Source organism: Pan paniscus, chromosome 18 (genome assembly GCF_029289425.2).
Source record: "Pan paniscus chromosome 18, NHGRI_mPanPan1-v2.0_pri, whole genome shotgun sequence".
Lineage (NCBI taxonomy): Eukaryota > Metazoa > Chordata > Mammalia > Primates > Hominidae > Pan > Pan paniscus.
In genome coordinates, this window is record NC_073267.2 from 66,108,793 (window position 1) to 66,136,622 (window position 27,830).

A 27,830-nucleotide genomic window follows, 5' to 3' on the forward strand; every position below is an offset into this window, starting at 1 on the left:
CAAAAAAAAAAAGAAAAAAAAGGCTATAGGCCAGGCGCAGTGGCTCACGCCTGTGATCCCAGCACTTTGGGAGGCCAGGTGGGCGGATCACGAGGTTAGGAGATCAAGACCATCCTGGCTAGCACGGTGAAAACCCCGTCTCTACTAAAAAAAAATACAAAAAATTAGCCGGGCGTGGTGGTGGGCACCTGTAGTCCCAGCTACTCCGGAGGCTGAGGCAGGAGAACGGTGTGAACCTGGGAGGCGGAGCTGGCAGTGAGCCGAGATCATGCCACTGCACTCCAGCCTGGGTGACAGAGCGAGACTCCATCTCAAAAATAAAAAAAAAATAAAAAAAATTGGCTACAGGACAGGCACGGTGGCTCACGCCTATAATTCCAGCACTTTAGGAGGCCAGGTGGGTGGATCACCAGGTCAGGAGTTTGAGACCAGCCTGGCCAACATGGTAAAACCCTGTCTCCACTAAAGATACAAAAAATTAGCCACACGTGATGGCACGTAGCTATAATCCCAGCTACTGGGGAGGCTGAGGCAGGAGAATTGCTTGAACTCGGGAGACTGAAGTTGCAGTGAGCCGAGATCCGCCATTGCACTCCAGCCTGGACAACAGGGCGAGACTCCATCTCAAAAAAAAAAAAAAGAAAAAAGTGGCTACAGTGCTGGAACCCAACTCCCCAGTTCCTTGAATCCTACAAGTGTGCTATGATTTGGATGTTTTGTCACTACTAAATCTCATGTCAAAATGTGACTTCCAATATTGCAGGTGGGGCCTAGTGGGAACTTTGGGGTCATGAGGACAGATCCCTAAAGAATGGCTTGGTGCCATCCCGTGGTGAAGAGTGAGTTCTTCCTCTGGTAGCTCACTCCAGAGCTGGCTGTTTAAAAGAGCCAGGCATCATCCCTTTTACTCTCTTGTTTCTTGTCTCTCTACGTGATGTGCCTGCTCCCTGTTGGCCTTCTGCCAGGAAGGTAGGCTTCCTGCGGCCCTCACCAGAGGCAGATGCCTGTACCACACTTATGCACAGCCTGCAGAAGCTTAAGAGAATCGCTTGAACCCCGAAGGCAGGGGATGCAGTGAGCCAAGACTGCACCACGGCACTCCAGCCTGGGCAACTGAGACTCTCTCTCAAAAAAAGAAAAGAAAGGAAACAGCAAACTGGCCCCAGTGTGTGGTTCACACACCTTGAGCAGCACTGCCCAGCACATCCCCACAAAGAACCCTCAGGCTTGGTCTGCCCAGTGTCACTGACAGGACACTCGTTGACCCCTGAGAGCTCCCTGTTGTGACTTGGCTCTGAATCTTTGGAAATTCCTCCCAAGCTCAGGCTGAATTTGTTCCTCTTTGACATGTCAGCCTTTGACTACTTCCAACCACTAAAGTGACTGGGAATATGGAAGGAAATGCCCGGCATGTTCCTGGCAAAATGAAGTGTGTGTGATCATGGGTTCCACATGAATACTTCACACCTGCCCGTGCAGGAATGATGGCAGATTCTGCAGTTTGGAGGGTGTGCTGGTGCTCATTAGGGAGGAGTGAGGCCCTGGCTGACTTCTAATTAAAGCCAATGATTAGTTCCCTCGGCTATGTGGAGGGAATCCTATTTGACATTCAGTCAAAGAGGAAGATGATCCTCCTGACCTAGAGGTCAGGACCATGCTTGCCCACTGCTTCCCTGTGAAAAGGAAATTTCAGAAGGCAGCCTGTGCCTAGGGCATGGGTTTTGGTGTCAGGCAGTCCTGGTTCACAGCCCACCTCACCACGTACTGGCTGTGTGGCCTGAGTGCATCACTGAAACTCTCTGAGCCTCCAGTTCCTTATTTGTAGAAAGGAGATTATATCAAGCAGGGATTAAATGACAGCATGGTCTGGCCCCTGGCTAGGGCTTAATAAATAGTATCAATTATGATCATTCTCTCTACACTGGCTTATATGGACAATGAACCCTGTTAAATCCCAAAGATAAGAGAAACCTTATGGGTTTGAAAGCATTACCGTGGATTGGATGTGGGGAATGGGATTGCAACCTGGCTAATCCTACCAGGAAGAGTGTGGATGACCTTCTGCGGAAAGTGCTTTTCAATAAGATGCTGCCCTCACATTTGACCAGACATAAAAGCTTTTCCCATCCTTCATATCATCTGATCACAGAACCTCAGCAACAAGAGTCACAGGCCTCAAGGCTGGGATAGCAAATATGCAGGGCCTGGAGTGCTTATGTTGTCTTCCAGATTAGTTAAGTAACCTACCCAATGTCACATAGCTCAGTAGTAAAGGGATGAATGAACCTATTCTACACCTGGCCTGTGGCCCTGGCCACAGCTGGTAGATTACGATGCCGCTGGATGCTAAATCTTGCCTATCTCAGTTCAAAGACACAAAGCCTCCTTGGAATGGACGAATGTTGCTCTTGGCTTGACAGATGAGAACTGAAACCCAGAGAGGTCACAGAGCTGTGCAGGGAGACATGACTGTCCACAGGGTGCACTTCCTACTGCTGCCTCTGTGCTAGATTTTCAGTGTCCTTATCTTTCATGTGATTTGGTGGCAGAGGGTGGTGGGTGAGTCAGCATGCATGAGTGCAAATCCCACCTCTGTTACTTTCAGCTGCATGGCACAACCTCTCTGTGGCTCAGTCTCCTCCACTGTGGGAGGGGCATAATACTAACCTCTGGCTTATAGGATTAAAGGATCTAATACATATCAGGAACTTAGAATGGTACAAGGGATGGGCGGTCTACAATATTAGCTATTGCTTTTTTTGATCATTTTATGGCGCATAGGGGATATTTATTTATTTGCACACAAAGGCCTGGAGTGCTCAGCTGTGTATCCTGTTATTCCCATCTACCACATGCCACGTGTCTTGTGGTCCAAAGAGAGCCTTTCGCTGTTTCCACAAAATTGTAATCAACACTAGGGACATAAAGTTATGAGGAAGATTCTGTGTTTCATGTCGGATACAGAAGAATCACTGCCCTTTCTGTTACCACCTGCACCATGTTTTAGTTAATATTTTACACAGAAATGATTACTATTTTCTTACACGTATTTTTATGAAGAGCAAATTCTTTTCCACCAGAAAAAATGAAAATCAATCTTGTCCCACACGTGGAAGATAGCCCCAAATTAATATGTGTGTGTGTGTATCACACTTATGGATTGCTTTTACCACTGTCCATGGTAGAGCTGGTAGCTTCCTGTTGCTTATTTGGGGATTTTTTTGGTTGTTTTTCTTTTTTTGAGACAGAATTTCGCACTTGTCACCCAGCTGTAGTGCAATGGCGCAATCTGCTACCTCTGCCTCCCAGGTTCAAGTGATTCTCCTGCCTCAGCCTCCCAAGTAGCTGGGATTACAGGAGACTGCCACCACACCACCATAATTTTTGTATTTTTAGTGCAGACGGGGATTTGCCACGTTGGCCAGGCTAGTCTTGAACACCTCGCCGCAGGTGATCCATCTGCCACAGTCTTCCTAAGTGCTGGGATTACTGGTGTGAGGCACCTTGCCCGGCCCCTGTTGTTTAAAAGATTTCCAGCAGTACAGAAGTGTTGATGACATACCTGGGCCAAAAGAAGGCTTTATCACGGACACTTTCCTTTAAGAGGCTGGCTGGATTTAAATCAGTGCACAGCTTTATCTCTGTGACCACCAGCCAGTTACTTGGACTATTTTCTTTATTGTCCTCTGATTAGCAAAACCGGTTCATCAATAGTATTACCCTCTAGGATTGCTGTGAGGATTCAAAGAATGAAAGAGATTAAAAAGGGACTGGTATAGACTCAATGTTATGCAATAGTCAGCTATATTGAAGAGAAATAACTGCATGTCTTGCTTTTTAATTGTATTTTTTTTTAAGACGTTTACTCTCTATGTTGTCCAGGCTGGACTCCAACTCCTGGGCTTAAGTGATCCTCCTGCCTCAGCCTCCTAAGTAGCTGGGACTACAGCTTCCAGCCACCTCCCCCATCTTGCTTTTTAATTTAAAACACGGTCTGCATATCACCTTAAGTAATCTCTCTTTGGGGACATCTTACATGTCCAGAACTGCCAGCCGGTATTGTGGTGGCCGGTTAGGCTGTGGGGAGCATGGAGACTTATATGCAAAGGAGGACCTGGACAAATGTGCCGCCCCCACATCTTCTCAGGCGAGGAGAATGGACGGGAGAGAGAGGACGACCCGTGTTCCCCGTGTTGCTATGTATGGAGGAGCGGGTCCGAGGGACCTAGGTGTGGACGGGGACAGGCAAAGCGAGTGACGAGGAGAAACGAAAGCCACATCGGTGGCGGGTGCTCTGCACACAATTCGCTCGCTACCGCACGCTCCGTGCTCCGCACACAGCCGATCCGGGGACGGGAGCAGGAGGGCTGCACCCGGGCTCTGGGACAGGCCCAGCTAAAAACGGTGGGAGGGGTGGAGAGGAGACGACAGCGACGCCAAGGCTGGGGTCCCGGAACACGCGGGGAGAAAGCTGGTAAGCAACCTCGGGGAAACTCGGAAAGCCGGCCAGGACCTCTGGGACACCAGGCGCACAGCCCTTTCCCGCGCGAGCGGCCAAAAAATGGGGCGGTCCCGCGGTGCGCACCGCGCAGAGCTCAGCGGGTGGTGCGCCCGGCTCTTTCGCTGCGCACAGCCCGGCCCCGGACCGCGGGCAGCGCGCACTTAGAGGGGCGGGTGCAAGCGCAGGGCGGGACCTCTAAGCCCGGCCCCACCTCCATCTGAAAAAAGGAGCAGCGGGCTGCAGGGCTCCGGCGCGCATTCCAGCTGCCGGCCTGCCTATTCGCGTCTTCGGTGGGAGCTCCAGCATCTCCTTGGCTCGAAATGGACCCCAACTGCTCCTGCGCCACTGGTAAGGGAAGCCCGTCTCTGCGCCCTGGAATCCCCATTTCCCAGCCCCAGTACAGAGGGTCTCTGGGTTTGAGGAGGTTGCATTTTAAGTTCTGAGCGGAAGGGGACTCCTTCACTTCGTTAGGTGCTCTTTCTTCCTGATCACGCCCCTGAGAGCACTGTCCTCCTCCCGGGCCTCCAAGTCAGAGTTAAGGATACTGAGGCTCAAGGCAGTCCTGCTCCACATCACCCAGTTGGTCAGGTTCCTGCTGGCTGGGCTCCAGTGGTCTGTCCAGGCTCAGAGCAATCAGGGAGGATGGGGGGGCTGGAGACATTGACTCTTCAGGGTTCAGGACAGAAGGTTCTGGCTCGCAATCTCAATATTCCTGTGTTGTGTGTGCACCTGGGACCTTCCTGGTGGGGTAAAACAGGAGGGTGCTTGCCCTTCCCAGCGTTAGTGGAGAGGACCTGGGGCTTCTGTTCCTCTGTCCTGAGTGGGAAAGGAGCTCTGAGGGCTGGCCCTGCACAGAGGAGGGGGCACTGGAGACTCATTGACCCACTGCTGTACCTTCTTCCCCTCACTCACTGCCCACTGCGTTTTTCTCTTCCTTGTAGGTGGCTCCTGCACGTGCGCCGGCTCCTGCAAGTGCAAAGAGTGCAAATGCACCTCCTGCAAGAAGAGTGAGTGCGGGGCCATCTCCAGGAATCTGGGGCTGTGGCTAAGGTTGGGAGGGAACTCAAGGCTGGCCCTGAGTGCATCCTTCTGGGGGAACTGGGCTTCCTTTGCCCTTGTTGGCCATGTCATTCCCTCTCCAGGCTTTCTGCCCTGAGTTCAGATGGGGCAGAACGGCATTTTTCTCTCGGGACACAAATCCCAACTGTATCCCCTATGGTTTCAGAACAGAGCTGTGCCAGACGAAAAAAGCTTCCTCTGGGTCTGGGTTCTGAGCTCCAGCCAGGCTTGCTATTGGGGCAGGGAGGTGCCTGGTGAAGTCTACTGCCACCTCTCACTCTCCCCTTCTTCCCCAGGCTGCTGCTTCTGCTGCCCCGTGGGCTGTGCCAAGTGTGCCCAGGGCTGTGTCTGCAAAGGGACGTCAGAGAACTGCTGCTGCTGTGCCTGATGTGGGAACAGCTCTTCTCCCAGATGTAAATAGAACAGCCTGCACAACCTGGATTTTTAAAAAATAGGATACTGAGCCATTTGCTGCATTTCTTTTTATATTAAATATGTGAGTGACAATAAAACAATTTTGACTTGAATCTTACTCTGTTCTTCTTTGTGTGTCTTGGAAAAAATGGACTGGGTGGGGGTTAAACCGGGAGTTTAGAGACCAGTCTCTGGATGAAAATGTGAGTCGCTAACAATGTGAACACCTTCAGGCCATCCAGGTTACTCACTGAGTTTACACTTCTGTAAAATGGTATTGCATTGTGCACACCATATGGGTGGGGGCCATACGTGATTGCTTTTAGTGTCATTCCAAATGTGGCACAGAAACTTCATCCCTTATTTTTATTTTCTGATTTTCCTCCACAACTTGAGATCCACATTGGATTTTAGGCTTAAAAGTGGTTATAGTGCTGGAACACAACTTCTTAGTTTCTTGAATCCTACACGGGTGCTATGATTTAGATATTTTGTCACTGCCAAATCTCATGTTGAAATGTGTCCTCCACTATTGCAGGTGGGGCCTAGTGGGAGCTTTTGGGGCCATGAGGACAGATCCCTAAAGAATGGCTTGGTGCCATCCCATGGTGAAGGGTGAGTTCTTCCTTTGGTAGGTCACTCCAGAGCTGTCTGTCAAAGTGATTAGAAAGGGACAGGTATAGACTCAATGTTATGCCTTAGTCAGGTATACTTCAGAGAAATAACTGGATGTCTTGCTTTTTAATTTTATTTTTTTAGAGACGTTGACTCACTATGTGGACTAGACAGGACTTGAAGTCCTGGGCTCAAGTGATCCTCCCGCCTCAACCTCCTAAGTAGCTGGGACTTCAGCTTCCCGCCACCTTCCCCACGTTGCTTTTTTTCTTTTTCTTTCTTTTTCTTTTTTTTTTTTTTTTGGGACCGAGTCTCGCTTTGTCGCCCAGGCTGGAGTGCAGTGGCGCTATTTCGGCTCAGGGCAAGCTCCGCCTCTGCGTTCATGCCATTCTCCTGCTTCAGCCACGGGATAGCTGGGACTACAGGTGCCCACCACCACGCCCGGCTAATTTCCCACCTTGCTTTTTAATTTAAAGTAGGGTCTGCATATCATCTGAACTCATCTCTCTTTGGGGACATCCCACAGGTCCAGAACTGCCAGCCGGTAGTAGGGGTGGCCGGCTAGGCTGTGGGGAGCATGGAGATTTATCAGCAAAGGACGACCTGGACAAATGTGCCCACACATCCTCTCAGGCGAGGAGAATCGACGGGAGAGAGAGGCCGACCCGTGTTCCCCGTGTTGCTGTGTACGGAGGAGCGGGTCCGAGGGACCTAGGTGTGGACAGGGACAGGCAAGGCGGGAGACGAGGAGAAACGAAAGCCACATCGGTGGCGGGTGCTCTGCACACAACTCGCTGGCTACCGCACGCTCCCCGCTTCGCACTCAGCCGATCCGGGGACAGGAGCAGGAGGGCTGCACCGGGACTCCGGGACAGGACCAGCTGAAAACGGCGGGGCGAGGGGTGGGGTGGAGACGCCCGCGACGCCAAGGCTGGGGTCCCGGAACGTGCGGGGAGGAGGGTGGAAGGCAAAGGCAACTTCGGGGAAACTGGGAAAGGCGGCCAGGACCTCGGGGACACCGCATACCGCCGAGCGCACAGCCCCTCACGCGCAAAGGGACGCCAGAAGGGCGGTCCCGCGGCGCGCCGGGAGTGGAGCTCAGGGGTTGGTGCCCCCGGCCCTTCTGCTGCGCACAGCCCAGCCCAGGACCGCTGGCGGCTCGAACCCAGCGGGGCGGGTGCAAGCGCGGGGCAGGGCCTCTGCGCCCGGCCCCCTCCCTTGAGTAGGAAAGCAGCCGCAGGCTGAGGCGCTCCACCTCGCCGTCCACGTGCGCCTTGCAGTCTCTCCATTTATCGCTTGAGATCTCCAGCCTTACCGCGGCTCGAAATGGACCCCAACTGCTCCTGCACCACTGGTAAGAGAAGCCCGACTCTGCGCCCTGGGATTCCCATTTCCCAGCCCCAGTACAGAGGGTCTCTGGGTTTGAGGAGGTGGCATTTTAAGTTCTGAGCGGAAGGGGACTCCTTTACTTCCTTGGGGTGCTTTCTTCCTGATCGCGCCCCTGAGAGCACTGCCCTCCCTCCTGGGCCTCTAAGTCAGAGTTAAGGATACTGAGGCTCAAGGCAGTCCTGCTCCACATCACCCAGTTGGTCAGGGTCCTGCTGGCTGGGCCCCAGTGTTCTCCTCCAGGCTCTGAGCAATCAGGGCCGATGGGGAGCTAGAGACATTGAGTCTTCAGGGTTCAGGACAGAAGGTTCTGGCTGGCAATCTCAGAATTCCTGGGTTGTATGTGCACATGGGACCTTCCTGATAAGGTGAAACAGGAGGGTGCTTGCCCTTCCCAGCGTGAGTGGAGAGGACATGGGGTTTCTGTTCCTCTGTCCTGAGTGGGAAAGGAGCTCTGAAGGCTGGCCCTGCACAGAGGAGGGGGCACTGGAGACTCATTGACCCATTGCTGTACCTTCTTCATCTCACTCACTGCCAACTGCGTTTTCCTCTTCCTTGCAGGTGGCTCCTGCAAGTGCAAAGAGTGCAAATGCACCTCCTGCAAGAAGAGTGAGTGCGGGGCCATCTCCAGGAATCTGGGGCTGAGCCAAGTCAGAGGCAGGAAACCAGAGCTGGGCATGGAGGAGTAGGCCAATGATCCATTTCCCACATCCCCTTCCCCAGCAACTGATTCAGGATCAGAGCCAGATCTTTAGACATGATGGATTCCCAGGTTTCATTCTTAAAATAGACAAACTGAGGCCAAGAGAGTGCACCAGCCTGCCAAGCACAGACATGACACCTAAGGACTTTCCTCACCTAAGTGTATGCTTCTGGGGAGCCAGCCTTCCTTTGTCCTTGATAACCCCAGTCACTGCCTTTCCAGCCTTCTGCCAGGTCTGGGGCTCAGATGGAGATAAGCTTTTCACAGAAGACCCTCACTCGAAAGATCCACCACTTATCTCCCATCTCCGACAGTGCATGCCATCCTGAACTAAGTGTCCTCTGGGGCTGGGGACAGAGCTTGGGCCAGGCTTCTTTGGGGGCAGGGAAGTCCCCGGTCAAGTCTGGTCTGACCTCTCACTCTCCCTTCTTCCCCAGGCTGCTGCTCCTGCTGCCCCATGAGCTGTGCCAAGTGTGCCCAGGGCTGCATCTGCAAAGGGTCATCAGAGAAGTGCAGCTGCTGTGCCTGATGTCCGGACAGCCCTGCTCGAAGATATAGAAAGAGCGACCTGCACAAACTTGGAATTTTTTTCCATGCAACCCTGACCCATTTACTGTATTTTTTTTAATGAAATATGTGAATGATAATAAAAGTTGCTGACTTAATGCTGGCTCTGATTTTCTTTGTGTGCCTTGGAAATAAGGGACCCCATACCCAACAGAGCTGGGATGGTGGATTGCATTGAGAGTCCAGAGACCTGGGTGCTGGGACCTTGTCCTATTATCTTACACACTGAGTGCCTTAAGGCAAATCAGGTACCTGCCTCAGGTCAGTTTCTTAAATAAAAATGTAAAAGCGTGATGACAGATGATACAATGCCACAGGAATCTGTCACAGACTTAAGCTTTGGTAAGATAAAATCTATTAGTATGACAAAAAAAAACACCAAATCCATTTTTTATATTGAACAGGACAATTTCAGTAAATATATGGAAGACAAAATAGGAAAAATAAAATTACACTACACATTTGTTCTAGGATGTATATTTCAGACTGGAAACAGTTCACAGACTGGCCCCAGTATGTGGGTCACACACCTTCAACACCACCAGCCAGGACATCCCCACATGGAACCATCAGTCTTGGCCTGTCCAGGGTCACTGATGTGACTCTTGGTATCTCTGAGAGCTCCATGTTGTGACTTGTCTCTGAATCTTTGGAAGTTTCTCCCTAGGTCACGCTGAAATCCGTTCCTCCTTCAAGTCCAGCCCTTGGTTAATTCAGGCAAGCAAAGTGACTGGGGGAGTGGAGGAAATTACCCAGGATCCTCCCAGCAAGATGGAGTACAGAGAAGGATTAGTTCCAGATGAAGTACTTTGAGTCCGCCTATGCGGAGGTGATGGCATATTATGCAGTTTCTAAAGTGTGGTGGTGTTCACTAGGAAGGAGTAGGGGGCCCCAGGTAACTTGTAATTAATGGCAGCAATTAGTTTCTCTGGCTATTTGTTGCGGGAATTGCTATTTGATGTTCAAAGAAGAAAAGGGGTCAAGCGAGCCAGGAATCAGGACAATGCTGGCCTGCAGGTACTCCTTTTGAAGAGAGGGTTCCAGAAGGCAGGCTGTGCAAAGAGCATGGGGTTCAGGGTCAGGGCAGTCTTGTTTAACTGCCCACTTTACCACCTACTGTGAGACCTAGGCAAGTTGCTCAACCTCTCTGAGCCTCCATTTCTTCCTTTGTAGAACTGTCTGTCACAATTCAGAGCTAGAAGGGACCTTGGTTAGTTAGTGCAGCCGTGCCTCTGATGGGTGAGATGGCATGTTGAGGCTGAGAGGTCACAGAGCTATGCAGAGGGATTGACTGATAGTTCAGTGTCCTTCCCACTGCTGTCTCTGTGCCAGATTTTCAGTGTCCTTGGGTTTTACATGACACAGTGGCATAGGGTGGTTGTTGAGGGCAACATGATGCAGTCAGCATGCATGAGTGCAAATCCCAGCTGCGTCGCTTATATGTGGGTGACCCAACCTTTCTGTGGCTCAGTCTCCTCAACTGTGAATTGACATAATAATAGAGCCTGCTGGTAGGAGCAAATCACTTAAAACATGTGAAGAACTTAAAATGGTGCCTGGCTTGTGCTGACTAGTCTGTAATAGCTTTGATTTTAATCTTTATTCATACCATAGGGATATTTTTCTACCTCTAGACAAATAAGCCAGGCCTGGTGGGCTTAGCTGTGTGTCCCATGTTGTTCTCATCAATAACAGGAGCACGTGACTTGTGGCCCAGAGAGGGTCCTCCACTAGTCCACAAATAAGGATCCATATTGGATATATAAAGCCACGAGCAAGACAGTCCCTGTCTGCATAACAAATGCAAAAGGATTCCTGCCATTTCTGCTATCACCTGCGCTGTTATTTTCCTTAACATTTTCTCTTAAGTAATCATATTTCTTTAATATATTTATAGGAAAAGCAAACTCCTTGACACTACTGAGAAAAAGAATCAGTCACACTTGCAGATATGGAAGGTAGCCATAAAATTACATATACATCCCTTCTGTCACTTCCAGAATTGACCTGGACGTTTGTTTATGTTTAAAGATTTCAAGCAGTAAAGAGGTGCTGAAGACATACCCAGGCCAAAGGGAAAGTTTGCTCTTGACCTCTTTCCCTTGAAAAGCTGACTGGATTGAGACCCACAGTACTACTGTTACCGGTGCAGGGTGCCCAGGTTCTTAGTACCTTGAACAAAGAATTTGACAAAATGTACAAAGTAAGGGAGGGATGAAGCAACAAAAGCAGAGATTTATTGAAAACAAAAGTATACTGCACAGGGTGGGAGCTGGCCCCAGCGAGTGGCTCAAGGGCCTGGTTATGGAATTTTCTATGGTTTAAATATCCTCTAGAGGTTTCTCATTGGTTACTTAGTGTACACCCTATGTACATGAAGTAGTGGCCCGCTATCAGTCTGACTGATTGCAGAAATCAACCAATTAGAAGCTGAAGTGAAGTTACAAAGTTACTCCTGTGCAAATGAAGACGTAGCCCAAGACCAGCCCAACTGGTTGCCATAAGGGGCAAATCAGAGGTACTTTCAATTTCTCATCTCCCATGCAGACAAAGTGGGGAGGAGTTGCAAACGAAGTAGCCTCTGGTCCTTTTGTTACTTGGGTGTGGAAAGTTGGGGTTTTCCTTTTGGTTTAGTTCTAGAAAGACTGTGAATCAGCCTTAGGTTCACTGCCTCCAGAATCTATTCTCTTGCCTCAGCACTTCCACCCTCTGTTTCGGGCTAGTTACCTATCTCCTTGTGTTGTCGTTGTCTGATTAGTAAGATGCTGTCATAAAGAGTATTATCCTCGAGGGTTGCTGAGAGGGTTCAAATAGCCAAAGTGACTAAACAGGGTCTGGCCAAGACCAAAAGCTCGGCAATAGTCAGGAATTCTGAAAGTGAAATAAGCACTTTTCATGCTTCTTGATTTAATGTAGGGTCACCACATCAGGGAAAAGATCCCTCCCTTGGTGACGTCCCAAGCTTTGGATGTCCTTAGTCCTGGTGGGCCAGCTAGGCTGTGGGAAGCCCAAAAGAAGTTAAAGCAAAAGAGGACTTAAGCAAATATGCACATCGCCCCCTCAGGAGTGGAGAATGGAAGGGAGGGAGGCAGAGCCCTGTATCTGGCCTGTTGCTGTGAAGAGGAAAAATGAGGCCAAAGGACCTGGGTGACTATGCAGGTGGGTCGAAGATCACATGGGAGGCTGGTCCTCTGCACACAACTCCCTCGCTGCGCTTCCCGCCTCGGTCTTATCTAGGGACGTGAGCACTAGGCTGGGGTAGCACATGGACTCCCACAGAGGCGAAGCTCACGTCACTGGTGCGGGGTGCGGGGGTGGGGATACCGCGACCACCTGAGGCTGGGTTCCCGGACCGCCCAAGGGCAGGAATGGAGTGCAATCTCCGGGAAATTCGGGAGGGCCGGGATTATAGCAGGGACGCCGCGTACCGCCAGGAGCACAGCCCCTCCTAAGCGAGCGTGAGCCCAAGGGCCGCCCCCAGGGTGCGCAACAGCCACGTTAAGGAGGATCCTGCGCCCGGCCCGCCTGGTGCGCACAGCCCCGCCCTGAACCCTGGGCAGCGCTGACACTGAGCTGGGCTGGTGCGAGACCTGGGGCGGGGCCACTGCACCCAGCACCCTGCCCTGACTGTAAAGTCAGGCGGCCTGCTCCTGTTCCGCCTCCCACCGGCCCGCCTGTTTTTTCGCCTGTGGCTTAGGAACTCCAGCCTCACCTGATCTCCGAATGGACCCCAGCTGCTCCTGCGCCACTGGTAAAGGATGCCTGGTTTCGGGTCTTAGGATCTTCATTTTCATACCACAGAATAGAACATCCCTGGGGCAGGAGGCAGGTGCATTTTGAGCTCTTCCTAAAGTGGACTCCTTTGCTTTGCACTTCTCGAGCTTTCTCCCCGCCAAGAGCCTTCATCACCACTTAGAACATTGCCATCTTCCTAGTGCCTCCGATTTCTGAGGCGAGAGGACTGAGGCTGAAAACTGCCCGGCTGCAGGTCACCCTCAAGGCCAAAGGTGTGCTGAACTAGGACCCAGTGCTCTGTCCAGCACTGAGCTGCCTGAGGTGGACGGGAGGCACACAACACTCACTCCTCACTGCTTTTTTCTTCCTTGCAGGTGGCTCCTGCACCTGTGCCAGCTCCTGCAAATGCAAAGAGTACAAATGCACCTCCTGCAAGAAGAGTGAGTGTGGGGCCTTCCCTGGGAATCTGGGGGCTGGGCAGAGTCAAAGGAGGGATCCCAGACCTCCGCAGACAGGAGCAGACCAATGACGAACTTCCCACATCCCCTTGCTTCAGCAAATGACTTAGGATCACAGCTGGAAGAACACGAGAGATGGTTAATTCCCAATCTTTATTCTTACCAGGGGGAAACTGACACCAAGAGAGCACACCAGCCTGCCAAGCACAGGCCTGATACTTGAGGACTTTCCTCACTTAGGTGTATTATTCTAGGAGACTGTCCTTCCTTTTACTGCAAAGAGCATGTCACTCCCTCTGGAGTCTTCTGCCCTGTCCTGGGCACAGGAAGGGTGGGTAGCTTTTTCATGGCAAGACTCTCACCCCAAAGATCCAGGAGTTGTCTCCCGACAGAGCAATGCCATCCTGAACTAAGCGTCTTTTGGGGCTGGAGGCACAGCTTGAGCCAGGCCTCTGTTGGGTCGGGGAGATCCCTGGTCAAGCCTGCTCTGATCTCTCACTCCCCTTTTTCCCCAGACTGCTGCTCCTGCTGCCCCATGGGCTGTGCCAAATGTGCCCAGGGCTGCACCTGCAAAGGGGCATTGGAGAAGTGCAGCTGCCATGCCTGATGTTGGGACAGCCCTGCGTCCAGTTGTAAATAACGCAACCCCTACAAATCTAGTTTTTTTTTTAAACACAAACCTAACCCATTTACTATGTCTGTTTTCTTAAGTGAAATATGGGAATGATAATAAACATTGTTGGCCTTATTCTGCCTCTGGTTTTTTTGAGGGGGTGTCCTGAAATAAGACACCTCAGACCCAGCAGAGCTGGGATCATCCTTTATGCTGAGTGCCTTAAGGCAAGTCGGGTCACCTGTCTCAGGTCCGTTTCCTAGCTAAAAATGTAAGAGCATCGGGCCAGATGATATGAGGGCACAGGAATCAGTCATGGACCTATGCTTTGGTGAGATAAATAGAATGAATAAGTATGAAAAATAAAAATACAAAGTTATTTCTTATGTTCAACAAAGAAATCTCAAAACAGATGTGAAGAACAAAATAACAGGAAAAATAAAATACTAACGCCGCACATCTGTTGTAAGGTGCAGTGACGCTCAGTAGGAAGGAGGAAGGCCCTGGGTGTCTTGTACTTCATGGCAACTGTTAGTTATCTGGCTGTTTGGTGAGGGAATTGCTATTTGATATTCAAAGAGGAAGAGGAGTCACATGGCCCAACAGTAAGCATCATGCTGGCCTAAAGGTGCTTTGTGAATTGGGGATTTCAGAAGGTAGCCTGGCCAGGTACAGTGGCTCACAACACTTCAGTGGCTCACGTCATGCTCTGCTCAAGCCAAGGCAGGAGAATTGCCTGAGGCCAGAAGTTGGAGACCAGCCTGGGTAACACAGTAAGAACCTCTCTCTCTATGTAAAACAAAAAATTAAAATAAAACAAGAAGAGAAAGCAGCCTGGGCAAAGTGCAGGCATTTTGGTGTCACACAAGCAGGTTCACAGCCCACTTCATCCCTTACTGGCTGTGTGACCTGGGCAAGGTGCTTAATCTCTCTGAGGCTTTATTTACTCATTTGTAGAAAGAAGATTATATATCTACATTGGGATGAAATGTGATAGTGGCCTAGCGCCTGGTTAGGACTCAATGAAGACATAGAAGGTTGCCATGAAATTCTCCTTATTCATACCCCTCTGCATCTCTGTTTTGCTTCCAGGACTGACCTTGATGCTTGGTTTTGTTTAAAGATTTCAAACAGTAAAGAGATGAATATACCTAGGTCAGATGGAAGCTTCATCAGTGCCCTCTCTCCCTTGGGAAGCTGACAGGACTCAGACCCAGCAGTATCATTTCCTAGCCCTCTGACCACGGGCTAGTGGCTTGAACTCCTTGTATTGTCATTGTCCAGATTAGGAATATGGGTTCATAAATAGAATGTGTGTCCCTTTTGGGTAGCTGTGAGTGTTCAAAGATTGAAAGTGATTAAACAGGGCCTAACATGGATTAATGTTATGTACAATAATAGGAATATGGAAGGAAATTGCTTTCTAATTTCATCCAGGATCTGCATGTCACCTTCAATGATCCCTCTTCTGGGGACATCCCACATTTTCCAAATTGCCATCCTGTAGTAGGGCGGCCAGCTAGGCTGTGGGGAGACCCTGGAGAGATTTATGCAAAGGAGGACCTGGACAAATATCCCCATTCAGCTTCTCAAGAGTGGAGAATGGAAGGGAGGGAGACAGAGCCCTGTGTCTCTGTCCTGTTGCTGTGCACAGGAGAAATGTGACTGAGGGACCGAGGTGGGGACATACCCAGGCAAGGTGGGAAATCCAAAGGTCACAGCCTCCACCAGTCCTTTGCACACAACTCTCTCCCTGTGCTCCCGCTGCTGCTGATCCTGAAAGTTGAACACGGGGCTGGGGTTGCACACGGTATCCAGGGAAGGTAACGATGATAACAGTCCTGAGTCAGGCCAGGTCACTGCTCACGGCCCAGGCAGGGACCACGGGCAGTGCAGACTCAGCAGGGGTGAGTGCAAGGGCCAGGGCGGGGCCTCTGCACCCCACCACCTCCCCTGACTATAAAGGAAGCAGCCAGCTCCTGGGCTCCATCACACCTTCCTCCTGCCCTACTGACTTCTCATATCTTGCCTAGGAACTCCAGGCTTGTCTTGGCTCCAAATGGATCCCAACTGCTCCTGCACCACAGGTAAGGGACGCCTGGCTCTGGGCCTTGAGATACCCATTCCCGGCCACTGTCCACAGTGTCCCTGGGTTGGAGAAGGTTGCATTATGAGATGTGAGTTGAAGGGAACTCCTTTACTTTTGCCAGTGCTTTCCTCTTGGCCAAGCTCCTGCGAGAATTTCCCTCCTCTGTGCTTGTAAGTCAGAGTTGGGGATTCTGAGGATCGAGGCTGTCCTGCTCCATGTCACCCACCTAGTCAGGGGGCTGCTGGCTGCGCCCCAGTGCTCTGCTCTAACTCTGAGCAGCCGGGAAGGGTGAGAGGTGGGGGACATAGCCTCTTCAGAGTTCAACACAGAAGGTTTTGGCCTCCAGCCCCAGTCTTCCTGGACTGTGTGTGGAGCTGGGACCTTCCTGATGGGGTATATAAAGAAGGGTGCTTGCCCCTCCCAGCCTGAGTGGAGAGGACATGGGGCTTCTGTTCCTCCGCTCTGAGTGGGAAAGGAGCTCTGACGGCTGGCCCTGCACAGAGGATGGCGCACTGGACACTCATGGACTCACTGCTGTACCTTCTGCATCTTACTCACTGCCCACTGCCTTTTTCTCTTCCTTGCAGGTGGCTCCTGTGCCTGCGCCGGCTCCTGCAAGTGCAAAGAGTGCAAATGTACCTCCTGCAAGAAGAGTGAGTGTGGGATCATCTCCAGGAATCTGGGGCTGTGACTAAGCTTGGAAGGGAACACAAGGCTGGCCCTGAGTGCATGCTTTTGGGAACTGGTCTTCCTTTGCCCCTGTTGGCTGTGTCATTCCCTCTCCAGGCTTTCTGCTCTGAGCTCAGATGGGTCAGGGCAGACTTTTTCTATTGGGACACAAACCTCAAATGTACCATCAGAACACAGCTGTGCCAACCTAAAAATGCATCCTCTGGGTGTGGGGGCTGAACTTCAGCCAGGCCTGCTGTTGGGACAGAGAGGTTCCTGGTCAAGTCGGCTGTGACCTCTCACTCTCCCCTTCTTCCCCAGGCTGCTGCTCCTGCTGCCCCGTGGGCTGTGCCAAGTGTGCCCAGGGCTGTGTCTGCAAAGGCTCATCAGAGAAGTGCCGTTGCTGTGCCTGATGTTGGGAGAGCCCTGCTCCCAGACATAAATAGAGCAACCAGTACTAACCTGGATTTTTTTTTTTTTAACTTCCCTGACGGGTTTGCTACATTCTTTTTTCTATTCAATATGTGAAAGACAATAAAACACTTTTGACTTGATTCTGACTCTCCTTTTCCTTTCTGTGGCTTGGAAATAACAGTTGGAGTGGGGGATTGAACTGGGAATTTAAAGACCTGGTTCTGGATGGAAATGTGAGCCCCTATAGTCTGAATACCTTCAGGCAAGCCCGGTTACCTCCCTGAGCTCCATCTTCTGTAAAATGGAACTGCACTGTGTGGGATCACATGACGGGGTCGGGGGGACATGCATGATCGCCTCCGGTCATGTCAAATGTGCAAATGTGGCAGAGAAACTTCTCCATCTCTCATTTTTATTTTCTGATTTCCCTGCTCAGCTTCAGTCCCTCATCAGATTTTAGGCTTGAAAGTGATGACAGGGTGGAATCCAACTCCTCAGTTGCTTGAGCTCTACACGGGGCTTCTCGAACTCCACAGTGAAGAAACAGTTTTTAATTCCCATCCATCCCAGGCCTAAACCTTTGTAAATAAAATAATATTAATTACAGATATAATGAAATCAAACACAAAATACAGAAACCATTTTAAGATTCAACAGGAAAAGTTTCAATAAGTATACACAGAAATAACAGGAAAATGAGAGATTCACAAACTTTGCCCATATTTTGCTTATGTGCATTGCAGACTGGAATCAGCAGACTGGTCCCAGGGTGTGGCTCACACACCTTGAGCAGCACTGCCCAGCACGTCCCCACAGGAACCATCAGGCTTGGCCTGCCTGGTGTCACTGACAGGACACTCACTGACCCCTGAGAGCTCCCAGTTGTGACTTGGCTCTGAATCTTTTTTTTTTTTTTTTTTTTTTTTAAACGGCGTCTTGCTTTGTTGCCCAGGCTGGGGTGCAGTGGTGCGATGTTGGCTAACTGCAAGCTCCGCCTCCCAGGTTCACGCCATTCTCCTGCCTCAGCCTCCCGAGTAGCTGGGACTACAGGCGCCTGCCACCACGCCTGGCTAATTTTTTGTATTTTTAGTAGAGACGGGGTTTCACCATGTTAGCCAGGATGGTCTCGATCTCCTGACCTCGTGATCTGCCTGCCTCAGCCTCCCAAAGTGCTGGGATTATAGGCGTGAGCCACCGCACCCAGCCGGCTCTGAATCTTTGCAAGCTCCACCCAAGCTCAAGCTGAATTTGTTCTTCTTTCTAAATTCCAGGCTTTCCCTACTTCAAAACATCAAAGCGACTAGAGATGTGGAGAGAAATGCCCAGCATGTTCCCAGCAAGGTGCAGTGTGTGTGATTGTGCGTTGCAGTAGAAGTTCTTCATGTCTGCCCATGCAGGGCTGATGGAGGACTCTGCAGTTTGGAGGGTGTGGTGGTGCTCATTAAGGAGTGAGGCCCTGGCTGATTTATAATAAAAGCCAACCGTTAGTCCCACCGGCTCTGTGGAGGGAATGCTATTTGATGTTCAATCAAAGAGGAAAATGAATTTCCTGGCCTAGAGATCAGGACCACCCTTACCCACTGCTTCCCTGTGAAGAGGAGATTTCAGAGGGCAGCCTGAGCCTAGGACATGGATTTTCGTGTCAGGCAGTCCTGGTTCACAGCCTGCTTCACCGCCAAAAAAAAAAGTAAGATTCTCATCTCTGAAAGAAAAAAGAAAAAAAGAAGAAAAATGTAAAAAATAAATAAATAATGAGGCTGATGATTATTCTCTCTACACTGACTTTCTTTTTATTTATTTTTAATTAATTAATTAATTTTTTTGAGATGGAGTCTCCTCTGTTGCCCAGGCTGGAGGGCAGTGGTGGGATCTCGGCTCTCTACAACCTCCGCCTCCCGGGTTCAAGCGATTATCCCGCCTCAGTCTCCTGAGTAGCTGGGATTACAGACGCACACCACCACGCCCAGTTAAGCTTTGTATTTTTGTAGAGGCAGTGTTTCACCCTGTTGGCCAGGCTGGTCTCGATCTCCTGATCTCAAGTGATGCGCCAACCTTGGCCTATCAGATGCTGGGATTACAGGTGTGACCCACTGCACATAGCCTACACTACTTTCTTAGACAAATTCCGTTAAATCCCAACGACCTCCTGGAGAAAGGCTCATAGGTTTGGAAGCATTACTCTGGATTAGATGCTGGGAATGAGATTGCAGCCTGGTGATCCTGCCGGGAGGAATGTGGTATTGGATAAGATGCTGCTGCTTGGCATTTGTACAGACACAAAAACCTTTCTCAGCCTTCATATCACTGGATCTTCACAGAACCTTGGGAATGAGAGCCACAGACCTAAGAACCAGGACAGCAAATATGCAGGGCCTGGAGTGCCTGTGCTGTCTTCCAGAGTAGTTAATCAACCTGCCTAAGACCACGGAGCTCAGAAGTGAAGGGATGCATGAACCTATGTTACCCCTGGTCACAGCTGGCAGAGCATGATCTGCTAATCACTGGATGCTAAACTCTGTCTACCCTGGTTCAAATCTATAAAGATGCTTCGGGATAGACCGATTTTGCACTTGGCTTGAGAGATGAGCATTGAAGCCCAGAGAGGTCACAGAGCTGTGGAGGGGGAAAGTGACTGCCAACTGAATGTGCTTCCCACGGCTGCCTTTGGGCCAGATTTTCCGTGTCCTCATCTTTCTTGTGACTTGGTAGCATAGAGTGGTGGGTGAGGGCATGATGCTGTCATTAGCAGGCATGAATGCAAATCCCGCCTCTGTCACTTTAGCTGTGCCTCGCAACCTCTCTGTGTCTCAGTCTCCTCCCCTGTAAAAGGTGCATAATAATGGCATCTGGCATGTAGGATTAAATAATGTAATACATGTAAGAAACTTGGAATGATGCCTGGCAAGTGGTGAGTAGTCTATAATATTAGCTATTGCTTCTTTAAAACAATCATTACACATAGCATAGGGGATATTTGTTCATTCACAGACAGAGCAGCCAGGCCTGGAGTGCCTAGCTGTGTATGCTGTCATTGTCATCTACCACTCAAACACGGGTCCTGTGGACCTGAGAGTTATTCACTATTCTCACAAAAATGTCATCAACACAGGGTTATAAAGCTATGAGCAAGATGCTGTGCCTCATGTCACAAATAGAATGACAGCCATTTCTGCTGCCATGTGCACATTTTATTTATCATTTCACATTGAAATGATTAATACTTTCTTAAATATATTTTTATGAAAAGCAAACTCTCTTCCACCACCAAAAATGAAAATCAGTCCTATCCATATGTAGAAGATAGCCAGAAAAGTATATATGTGTGCATGTGTATGTATGTATGTATATATATATGCTTATTACACTTATGGATTGCTTTTGTCATTGCCCATGGTTGAGCTGGCGACTTTGTCATTATTATTATTATTATTACCATTTTGAGACAGAGTCTCTCTCTGTCACCCAGGCTCGAGTGCAGTGGCACAATTTTGGCTCACTGCAACCTCAGCCTCCCAAGTAGCTGGGATTACAGGCTCATGCCACCACGCCTGGCTAATTTTTGTATTTTTAGTAGAGATGGGGTTTTGCCATGTTGGCCAGGCTGGTCTTGAACTTCTGGCCTGCGGTGATCTGCCCACCTCGGCCTCCCAAAGTGCTGGGATTACAGGCGTGAGCCACGGTGCCCGGCCTGACTTGTTATTATTTAAAAGATTTCAAGCCATAGGGAAGTCCAGCAATAGAGAAGACATAGCTGGGCCTTATTTCAGAGAATTTCTCCTGAGAGGCTGGCTGGATTCAAATCAGTGCACAGCTTTTTAGCTCCGTGATGATGAGCACGTTCCTTGAACTTTCTTTGTTGTAGGTGTCCATTTATTAATATGGGTTCATGCATAGTATTTCCCTTTACAATTGTTGTAAAGGTTCAAACAATGAAAATGATTAAAAGGAGACTGGCACAGACTCAACCTTAAGCAACTGCTAGTAATATTGAAGGGAATTAACCACTTGTCTTTCTTACTTCTTATGTTAAGTTTTTCTTTTTCTTTTTCTTTTCTTTTTTTTTTTTTTTTTTTTTTTTTTTTTTGAGAGGGAGTTTCACTCTTGTTGCCCAGGGTGGAGTGCAAAAATGGTGCGATCTCGGCTCACCGCAAACTCCGCCTTCAGTGATCCCGCTTCTGGGGACATCCCACATTTTCCAAACTGCCATCCTATAGTGGGGTGCCCGGCGAGGCTGTGGGGAGACCCCGGAGAGATTTATGCAAAGGAGGACCCAGACAAATGTGCCCATTCAGCCTCTCAAGAGTGAAGAATGGAAGCGAGGGGGGCAGAGCCCTGTGTCTTCCGTGTTGCTGTGCGCAGGAGAAACATGGCCAAAGGACTGAGGTGGGGGGACAGGGACAGGCAATGCTAGAGATCCGAAGGTCACAACCTCGGCCTGTCCTTTGCACACTACTCCCTTGCTAGGCTCCCTGCTCCCGCCAATCTAGACAGTGGCGCAAGAGACTGGGGTTGCACTGGGACTCCAGGAAAGGCTTAGCTGTTGACGAAGGACCGGGGCGGGGCCGGGGGGCGGGGCGAAGGCCAGGATCTCCAGGTACCCGGAACCCCAAGGGGCGGGTGTAGCAGGCAATCTTGGCGAAACTGGGAAGGGCGGGCAGGAGGGCAGGGAAGCCGCTCACCCAGGCACAAAGCGCCTCCCGCTTGAGCGGACTCCAAAGGGACGGTCCGCGGTGTGCAGCGAGCTGCGCTCAGGGGACCTTGCGCCCGGCCCTTCCGCTGCACACAGCCCACCCAGGACCTCCCGCAGCGCTGACTAGCGGGGAGGGTGCAAGGACGGGGCGGGGTCTCTGCGCCCGGCCCCCTCCCCTGACTATCAAAGCAGCGGCCGGCTGTTGGGGTCCACCACGCCTTCCACCTGCCCCACTGCTTCTTCGCTTGTCTCTTGGAAAGTCCAGTCTCTCCTCCGCTTGCAATGGACCCCAACTGCTCCTGCGCCGCTGGTAAGGAACGCCGGGTTCCGTGCCTGGGGATGCTCGATTCCCAGACACCATAGAGAGTGTTCCTGGGTTTGAGAAGGTCGTATTTTGAGATCTCAACTGTAGCGGACTCCTTGACTTAGTCCAGTGCTTTCCTCTTGGCCAAGCTCCTGAGAGCATTTCCTTCCTCTCTGTGCCTCTGTGTCAGAGTTGAGGGTACTGAGGCTCAAGGCTGTCCTGCTCCACGTCATGCGGTTTGTCCCAGGGCTGTTGGCTGAGCCCCAGTGCTCTGACCAGGCTTTAAGCAGCAGGATTAGATAGGAGGCAGGGGACATTGCCTCTTCGGGGTTCAGGACAGAAAGTCGAAGTCGCCGTCTTCCCAGGCTGTGCCTGGAGCCTGGGACTTTCCTTTGGAGTGCAAACAGGAGGCTGCTTGGCCTTCCCAGCATGAAGGCAGAGGACATGGGGCTTCTCTTCCTCTGCTCTGAGTGGGAAAGGAGCTCTGAGGGCTGGCCCCGCACAGAGGAGGGGGCAATGGAGACTCATTAACTCACTGCTGTACCTCCTGCAGGTCACTCGCCGCTCACTGGCTTTTTCTCTTTCTCGCAGGTGGCTCCTGTACGTGCGCCGGCTCCTGCAAGTGCAAAGAGTGCAAATGCACCTCCTGCAAGAAGAGTGAGTGTGAGGCCATCTCCATGGTCTGGGGCTGTGGCTAAGGTTGGGAGGGAACCCAAGGCTGGCCCTGAGTGCATGCTTCTGGGGAACTGACCTTCCTTTGTCCCCGTAGGTTGTCACTGCCTTTCTAGTCTTCTGCCCTGTGCAGGGCGCCTGGGCAGCTTTCTCATAGGAAGACCCACCCCAGATATTTCCCAGTTGTCTCCTGACAAAGCCATACCCTCCTGAACTGAGGGTCCTTTGGGGCTGGAGGCTCTGTTGGGGGCCTCTGTTGGGGAGGGAGGTCCCTGGGCAAGTTGGCTGTGACCTCCCATGCTCCTCTTCTTCCCCAGGCTGCTGCTCCTGCTGCCCCGTGGGCTGTAGCAAGTGTGCCCAGGGCTGTGTTTGCAAAGGGGCGTCAGAGAAGTGCAGCTGCTGCGACTGATGCCAGGACAGCCTTTCTCCCAGATGTAAACAGAGAGACATGTACAAACCTGGATTTTTTTTTTTTTTTGATACCACCTTGACCCATTTGCTACATTCCTTTTCCTGTGAAATATGTGAGTGATAATTAAACACTTTAGACCCGATTCTGACTTCAGTTTCCCTTATGTGCTTCAGAAATCAGAGACTGGGGTGGGGGATCGAACTAGGGTTGCAGACTCCTGGGCTCTAAATGGAAATCTGAGTCCCTAACAATCAGAGTGCCTTAAGGCAAGCCAGGCTGCCTCACTGTGCTTCCTCTTCTGTAGAATGGAATAACACTTCATCAGGTCATTGGTGGGGATCCAGAATACAGGATCACCTTCATTCTCAAATGTGGCACAGAAACTTCTCAAAGCCTCCTGTTCCTTCTCTGATTTCTCTGCCCAACTTCAATTCCTCTTTGGATTTCAGGTTAGAAAGTGACTACACGGAATGGAATCAAACCCCTTAGTTATTTGAATTCTACACCGGGCTTCTCAAACCCCAGGGTGAAGGAGGGGTTTTTAATTCCTATCCATTCCACATCTAAACCTTGGTAAATGAAATAATACTAATGATGGAAGTCATGAAATTAAATTCAATATACAAAATCTGGCGGAGCAGGATGACTTACACCTATAATCCCCATACTTTGAGAGGCTCAAAAGGGAAGATCACTTGACACCAGGAGTTTGAGACCAGCCTTGGCAACGTAGGGAGACCCTTGTCTCTAAATAAATAAATAAACACTTAACAAGATGTGGTGGAGCAAGTCTGTAATCGTAGCTACTTGGAGGCTGAGGCAGGAGAATCCATCTAGCTCAGGAATTGAAGGCTGCAGTGAGCCATGTTTGCACCATTGCATCCCAGTCTGGGTGACAGAAGGAGGCTCATAAAAAAAATTACAAAATCCATTTTTAGACTCAACAGGAAAAAGTTCAATAAATATAAAAAGAAATACCAGGAAAATTACAACTTTATAAACTATGTATATGTTGATGGATGCCGTGCACTGCAGACTGTAAACAGCAGACAGGCCCTAGTGTGTAGATTACACACTTTGAGCAGCAGTGGTCATGACATCCTGACAAGGAACCATCAGTCCTGGCTGGCCCAGTGTCGCCAACAGGACACTCTCCGACCCCTGAGTGCTCCCTGTAGTGACTCGTGTCTGAATCTTTGGCAGTTTCTCCCAAGATTAAGCTATTTTTGTTCTTTAAATTCCAACCTTGATTCATTCAGGGCAGCAAAGTGACTGGAGATGTGGAGGAAAGCGTCATCTCGGCAACGCAGAGTCATGAGAAGGACTGGGTGCAGATGAAGGATGTTGAGTGTGCTGGCGCAGTGGTGATGGCATATTCTGCAGTTGGAAGGTGTGTTGCTGTGCAAGAAGGAGCGAGGAGTCACCTGGTGACTGGTAGTTAGGCCAGCAGTGGGTTCCACTGGCTGCTGGTTCGAGAATGGCCATCTGATGTTCAATCACAGAGGAAGAGGAGTCAAGTGGCCCAGGAGTCAGGACCATGCTTGCCCGCAGGTGCCCTTTGTGAAGAGGGCATTTCAGAAGGTAGCCTGGGTCATGTGCAAGTTTGGGTGTCACATAACCAGATTCACAGCCCACTTCACACCTTCCTGGCTGTGTAGCTGGCACAAGTCACTTAACCTCTCTGTGCCTCCATTTCCTCACTTGTAGAAAGCAGATTATAAATGTATGTAGGGATTAAATGTGATAGTGCCCTGGCACCTGGCTTGGGCTTAATAAACAGTGCTGTTATAATCATTTGTCCACGTGCACTTCCTGGAGATAGAATCCTGTTACATCTCATCAAGCTCCTAGGGTAACACTAATCTGCCTGGAGGTATTATGTGGACTGGAAGTTGAGGATGGGTCTCTTGTTGATCTGGTCTTAAGGGCATGTGGATGACCTCCTGCACAAAATTGTCCAGGATGAGACACTGCTGCAGCATTTGGACAGAGAACAATCCTTTCCCACCCTGTTGAGGATAAAAAGTAGACTTTGTTTTTATATTTCATACTAATTCATTTTAGTTTATTTTGCCAAAGCTTAGGTCTGTTACAGATGCCCATACCATTATATCTCTTACGTGCTATCCCCAACCCCTCCCTTCCTCCCTCTGCGCACCGTCGCCACCAGCTTTCCCTCTGTGGGGTCCGTGTGCAGCTCCATCCTCGTGCTCACCTTCTACACTGGCTGTAGCAGGGAGCGGAGCTAGTGAGCAGTGTGCAGATGAGCCACGGTGGAGGTGACTTGCTTCTCCCTCGCCCTCCCCTCTCATTGTCTGTCCTTCTTCCCACCTAGGACCCTCAAAATCGTTTCCCCTGTAGACAGAATGTGGCAACCAAGGGTCGGCCTCTCTCTCTTTTCCTTCGATGCTCCTCCTCTGAGGTGATGGTGGGCACATTTGTCAGTTTCCTCCTTTTCATATAGTTCTCCTGGACTATCCCAGGCCTGCCAGCCACCCCACTGCAGGATGGCAGTTTTGAAAATGAGGGGCACCCTCCAAAGAGGATGACTTTGGGTGACATGCAGACCCTGCGGTCAATCAAGGAGAGTAGTGGGTATTTCTCTTCAATGTTCTTATCATGTAACATTTAGAATGTGCCAGGCCTCTTTAAATCATTCATTCCTTGAACACTGCCAATAATCCTAAAGGGAAATGCTATTTATGAACCCGTTTTACTAATCTGACAACTATAACAAGAGGTTTAAGTAACTTGCTCAACATCAGAGAGCTGAAAACTTATCACTGATTTGAATCTAGCCAGCCTCTCAAGAGAAGCTGTCCATGATCAAGCTTTCCTTTGGCCCAGGTATGTCGTCAGCACTTTTCTGTTGCTGGAAATCTTTTTTTTTTTTTTTTGAGACGGATTCTCCCTGTGTCGGCCAGGCTGGAGTGCAGTGACTCCATCTCAGCTCACTGCAACCTCAATCTCGGCTCACTGCAACCTCCGTCTCCCAGGCTCAAGCAATTCTCCTGCCTAAGCCTCCAGAGTTAGCTGGGACTACAGGCGTGTGCCAAGATGATGCTTGACTCTGAGCTGGCGCAGGTGCAGGACCCATGTGCAGGGAAGAGAAAAAGGCAGTGAGCAGTGAGTGTGGTGCAGGGTTAGGAGCAGGCCCTCAGCATCCTCATGCTCAGTGCATGGGAAACCTGGTACCTTGTTCTGCTCAGGCACACGGAAGCCCAGCCCCACCTTTTCTCCACACAGGTTGGGATAGGCAGGCGCCCTCCTAATTTTACTCCACAAGGCCTTATGTCAGGAATCCCTAAGAGGCAATGCTCCCTGCCACCCATCCACTTCAGGCAGCTCTAATGCGGGACAGAGCACTGGGTCCCAGCCCAGGACCCTACTGGCTATCTGGGTGACCCGGAGCAGGGCAGTTTTGAGCCTCAGTCCTCTAGCCTCAGAAATGGAAGGCACTGGGAAGATGACAACATTCTAAGTGGTGATGAAGGCGCTTGGCAGGAAGAAAGCACGGGAAGTGCAAAGTAAAGGAGGCCACTTTAGGGAGAGCTAACATGCACTCCTGCCCCGGGGACATTCCATCCTCTGGAATGAAAATGGAGATCCTAAGGCCCGAAACCCGGTATCTCTTACTAGTGGAGCAGGAGCACTTGGGGTACATTTCGAGCCGAGGTGCGGCTGGGGTTTCTAAGGGAGGGGCGCAGAAGCAGTGGGGCAGGTGGGAGGCATGGTGGATTCCATGAAGCGGGCGATCAATTTATAGTTAGAGGAGGGGGCCGGGTGCAGAGCACCCCCTCCCCCACCCCCACGCGGAACCCGCGGCGCCTGCGGTCCTGGGTTGGGATGTGCGCAGCAGGCCAGTCGGGAGCACCATCCCCTGAGTGCAGCCTGGTGGGCCCCCTGGGGCCGCCCCTTTGGCGCCCGCTAGTGCGGGAGGGGCTATGCTCCCAGAGGTACGTGGCGCCCCTGCCACCCTGAGAGCTATTTTCTATTCCCAGGTGGTCGCGTTATCCTCAACCCCCGCCCTGCACCTTCGTCATCAGCTTTGCCTCTCCCGTGTCCGTGTGTAGCTCCATCCTCGTGCTCGCCTTCTTCATTGGCGGGAGCTGGGAGCCGAGAGAGTGAGCCATGCGCAGATGTGCGGCGGTGGAGGTGGCTTTTGTTTCTCCTCCGCGCCACCCCCCCAACTCGCACATTGCCTGTCGCTCTTCCCACCTAGGACCTTTAAACTGGTTCCCCCTGTACACAGAACCTGGCGACCACGGATCATCCCCTCTCTCTTCCTTCGATGCGATCATATAACATTTAGATTTTGCCAGGCCCCTTTAAATCATTGCTTCTTTGAACCCTCCCAACAACCCTAAAGGGAAATACTGTTTATGAACCCCGTTTTACTAATCTGACAATTATAGCATAAAGTTTAAGTAACTTGCTCAACATCACGGAATGGAAAAGTTGTCACTGATTTGAATCCAGCCAGCCTCTCAAGAGAAAGTGTCGATGATCAAGCCTTCCTTTGGCCCAGG

At 50.6% G+C, this 27,830-nt stretch overlaps 4 protein-coding genes across 6 annotated transcripts; all 4 read left to right on the forward strand.

Moving 5' to 3' along the window:
- The first annotated feature begins 4,661 nt into the window (after window positions 1–4,661).
- LOC100988170 (metallothionein-1E-like) lies at window positions 4,662–6,087 on the forward strand. The gene is made up of 3 exons (XM_003823772.6): window positions 4,662–4,849; window positions 5,443–5,508; window positions 5,857–6,087. Exons 1-3 carry the CDS (start codon window positions 4,822–4,824, stop codon window positions 5,946–5,948), a joined length of 186 nt encoding a protein of 61 aa, XP_003823820.1. The 5' UTR covers window positions 4,662–4,821; the 3' UTR covers window positions 5,949–6,087.
- Window positions 6,088–7,214: 1,127 nt separating this feature from the next.
- On the forward strand, window positions 7,215–9,337 carry LOC100989170 (metallothionein-1A-like). Its single transcript, XM_024925788.3, has 3 exons — window positions 7,215–7,943; window positions 8,537–8,584; window positions 9,116–9,337. Exons 1-3 carry the CDS (start codon window positions 7,916–7,918, stop codon window positions 9,205–9,207), a joined length of 168 nt encoding a protein of 55 aa, XP_024781556.1. The 5' UTR covers window positions 7,215–7,915; the 3' UTR covers window positions 9,208–9,337.
- A 3,427-nt stretch (window positions 9,338–12,764) lies between these two features.
- On the forward strand, window positions 12,765–17,363 carry LOC100987821 (putative metallothionein MT1DP). 2 transcript variants are annotated; one of them, XM_008977441.5, is made up of 5 exons: window positions 12,765–12,996; window positions 13,355–13,420; window positions 16,085–16,138; window positions 16,728–16,793; window positions 17,131–17,363. In XM_008977441.5, exons 1-5 carry the CDS (start codon window positions 12,969–12,971, stop codon window positions 17,220–17,222), a joined length of 306 nt encoding a protein of 101 aa, XP_008975689.3. In that variant the 5' UTR covers window positions 12,765–12,968; the 3' UTR covers window positions 17,223–17,363. The 2 variants fall into 2 exon arrangements, with proteins under 2 accessions (XP_008975689.3, XP_003823821.1); XM_003823773.6 differs by lacking the exons at window positions 16,085–16,138; window positions 16,728–16,793; window positions 17,131–17,363 and adding an exon at window positions 13,954–14,186.
- Window positions 17,364–21,015: 3,652 nt separating this feature from the next.
- Window positions 21,016–25,086, forward strand: LOC100987488 (metallothionein-1F). 2 transcript variants are annotated; one of them, XR_004666855.3, is made up of 4 exons: window positions 21,016–22,223; window positions 22,809–22,874; window positions 23,207–23,413; window positions 24,561–25,086. XR_004666855.3 is itself a non-coding variant. In XM_003823770.5 (3 exons), exons 1-3 carry the CDS (start codon window positions 22,196–22,198, stop codon window positions 23,296–23,298), a joined length of 186 nt encoding a protein of 61 aa, XP_003823818.1. In that variant the 5' UTR covers window positions 21,018–22,195; the 3' UTR covers window positions 23,299–23,443. The 2 variants fall into 2 exon arrangements, 1 of the variants encoding a protein (XP_003823818.1); XM_003823770.5 differs by lacking the exon at window positions 24,561–25,086 and having other exon boundaries at window positions 21,018–22,223; window positions 23,207–23,443.
- The last annotated feature ends 2,744 nt before the right edge of the window (window positions 25,087–27,830 follow it).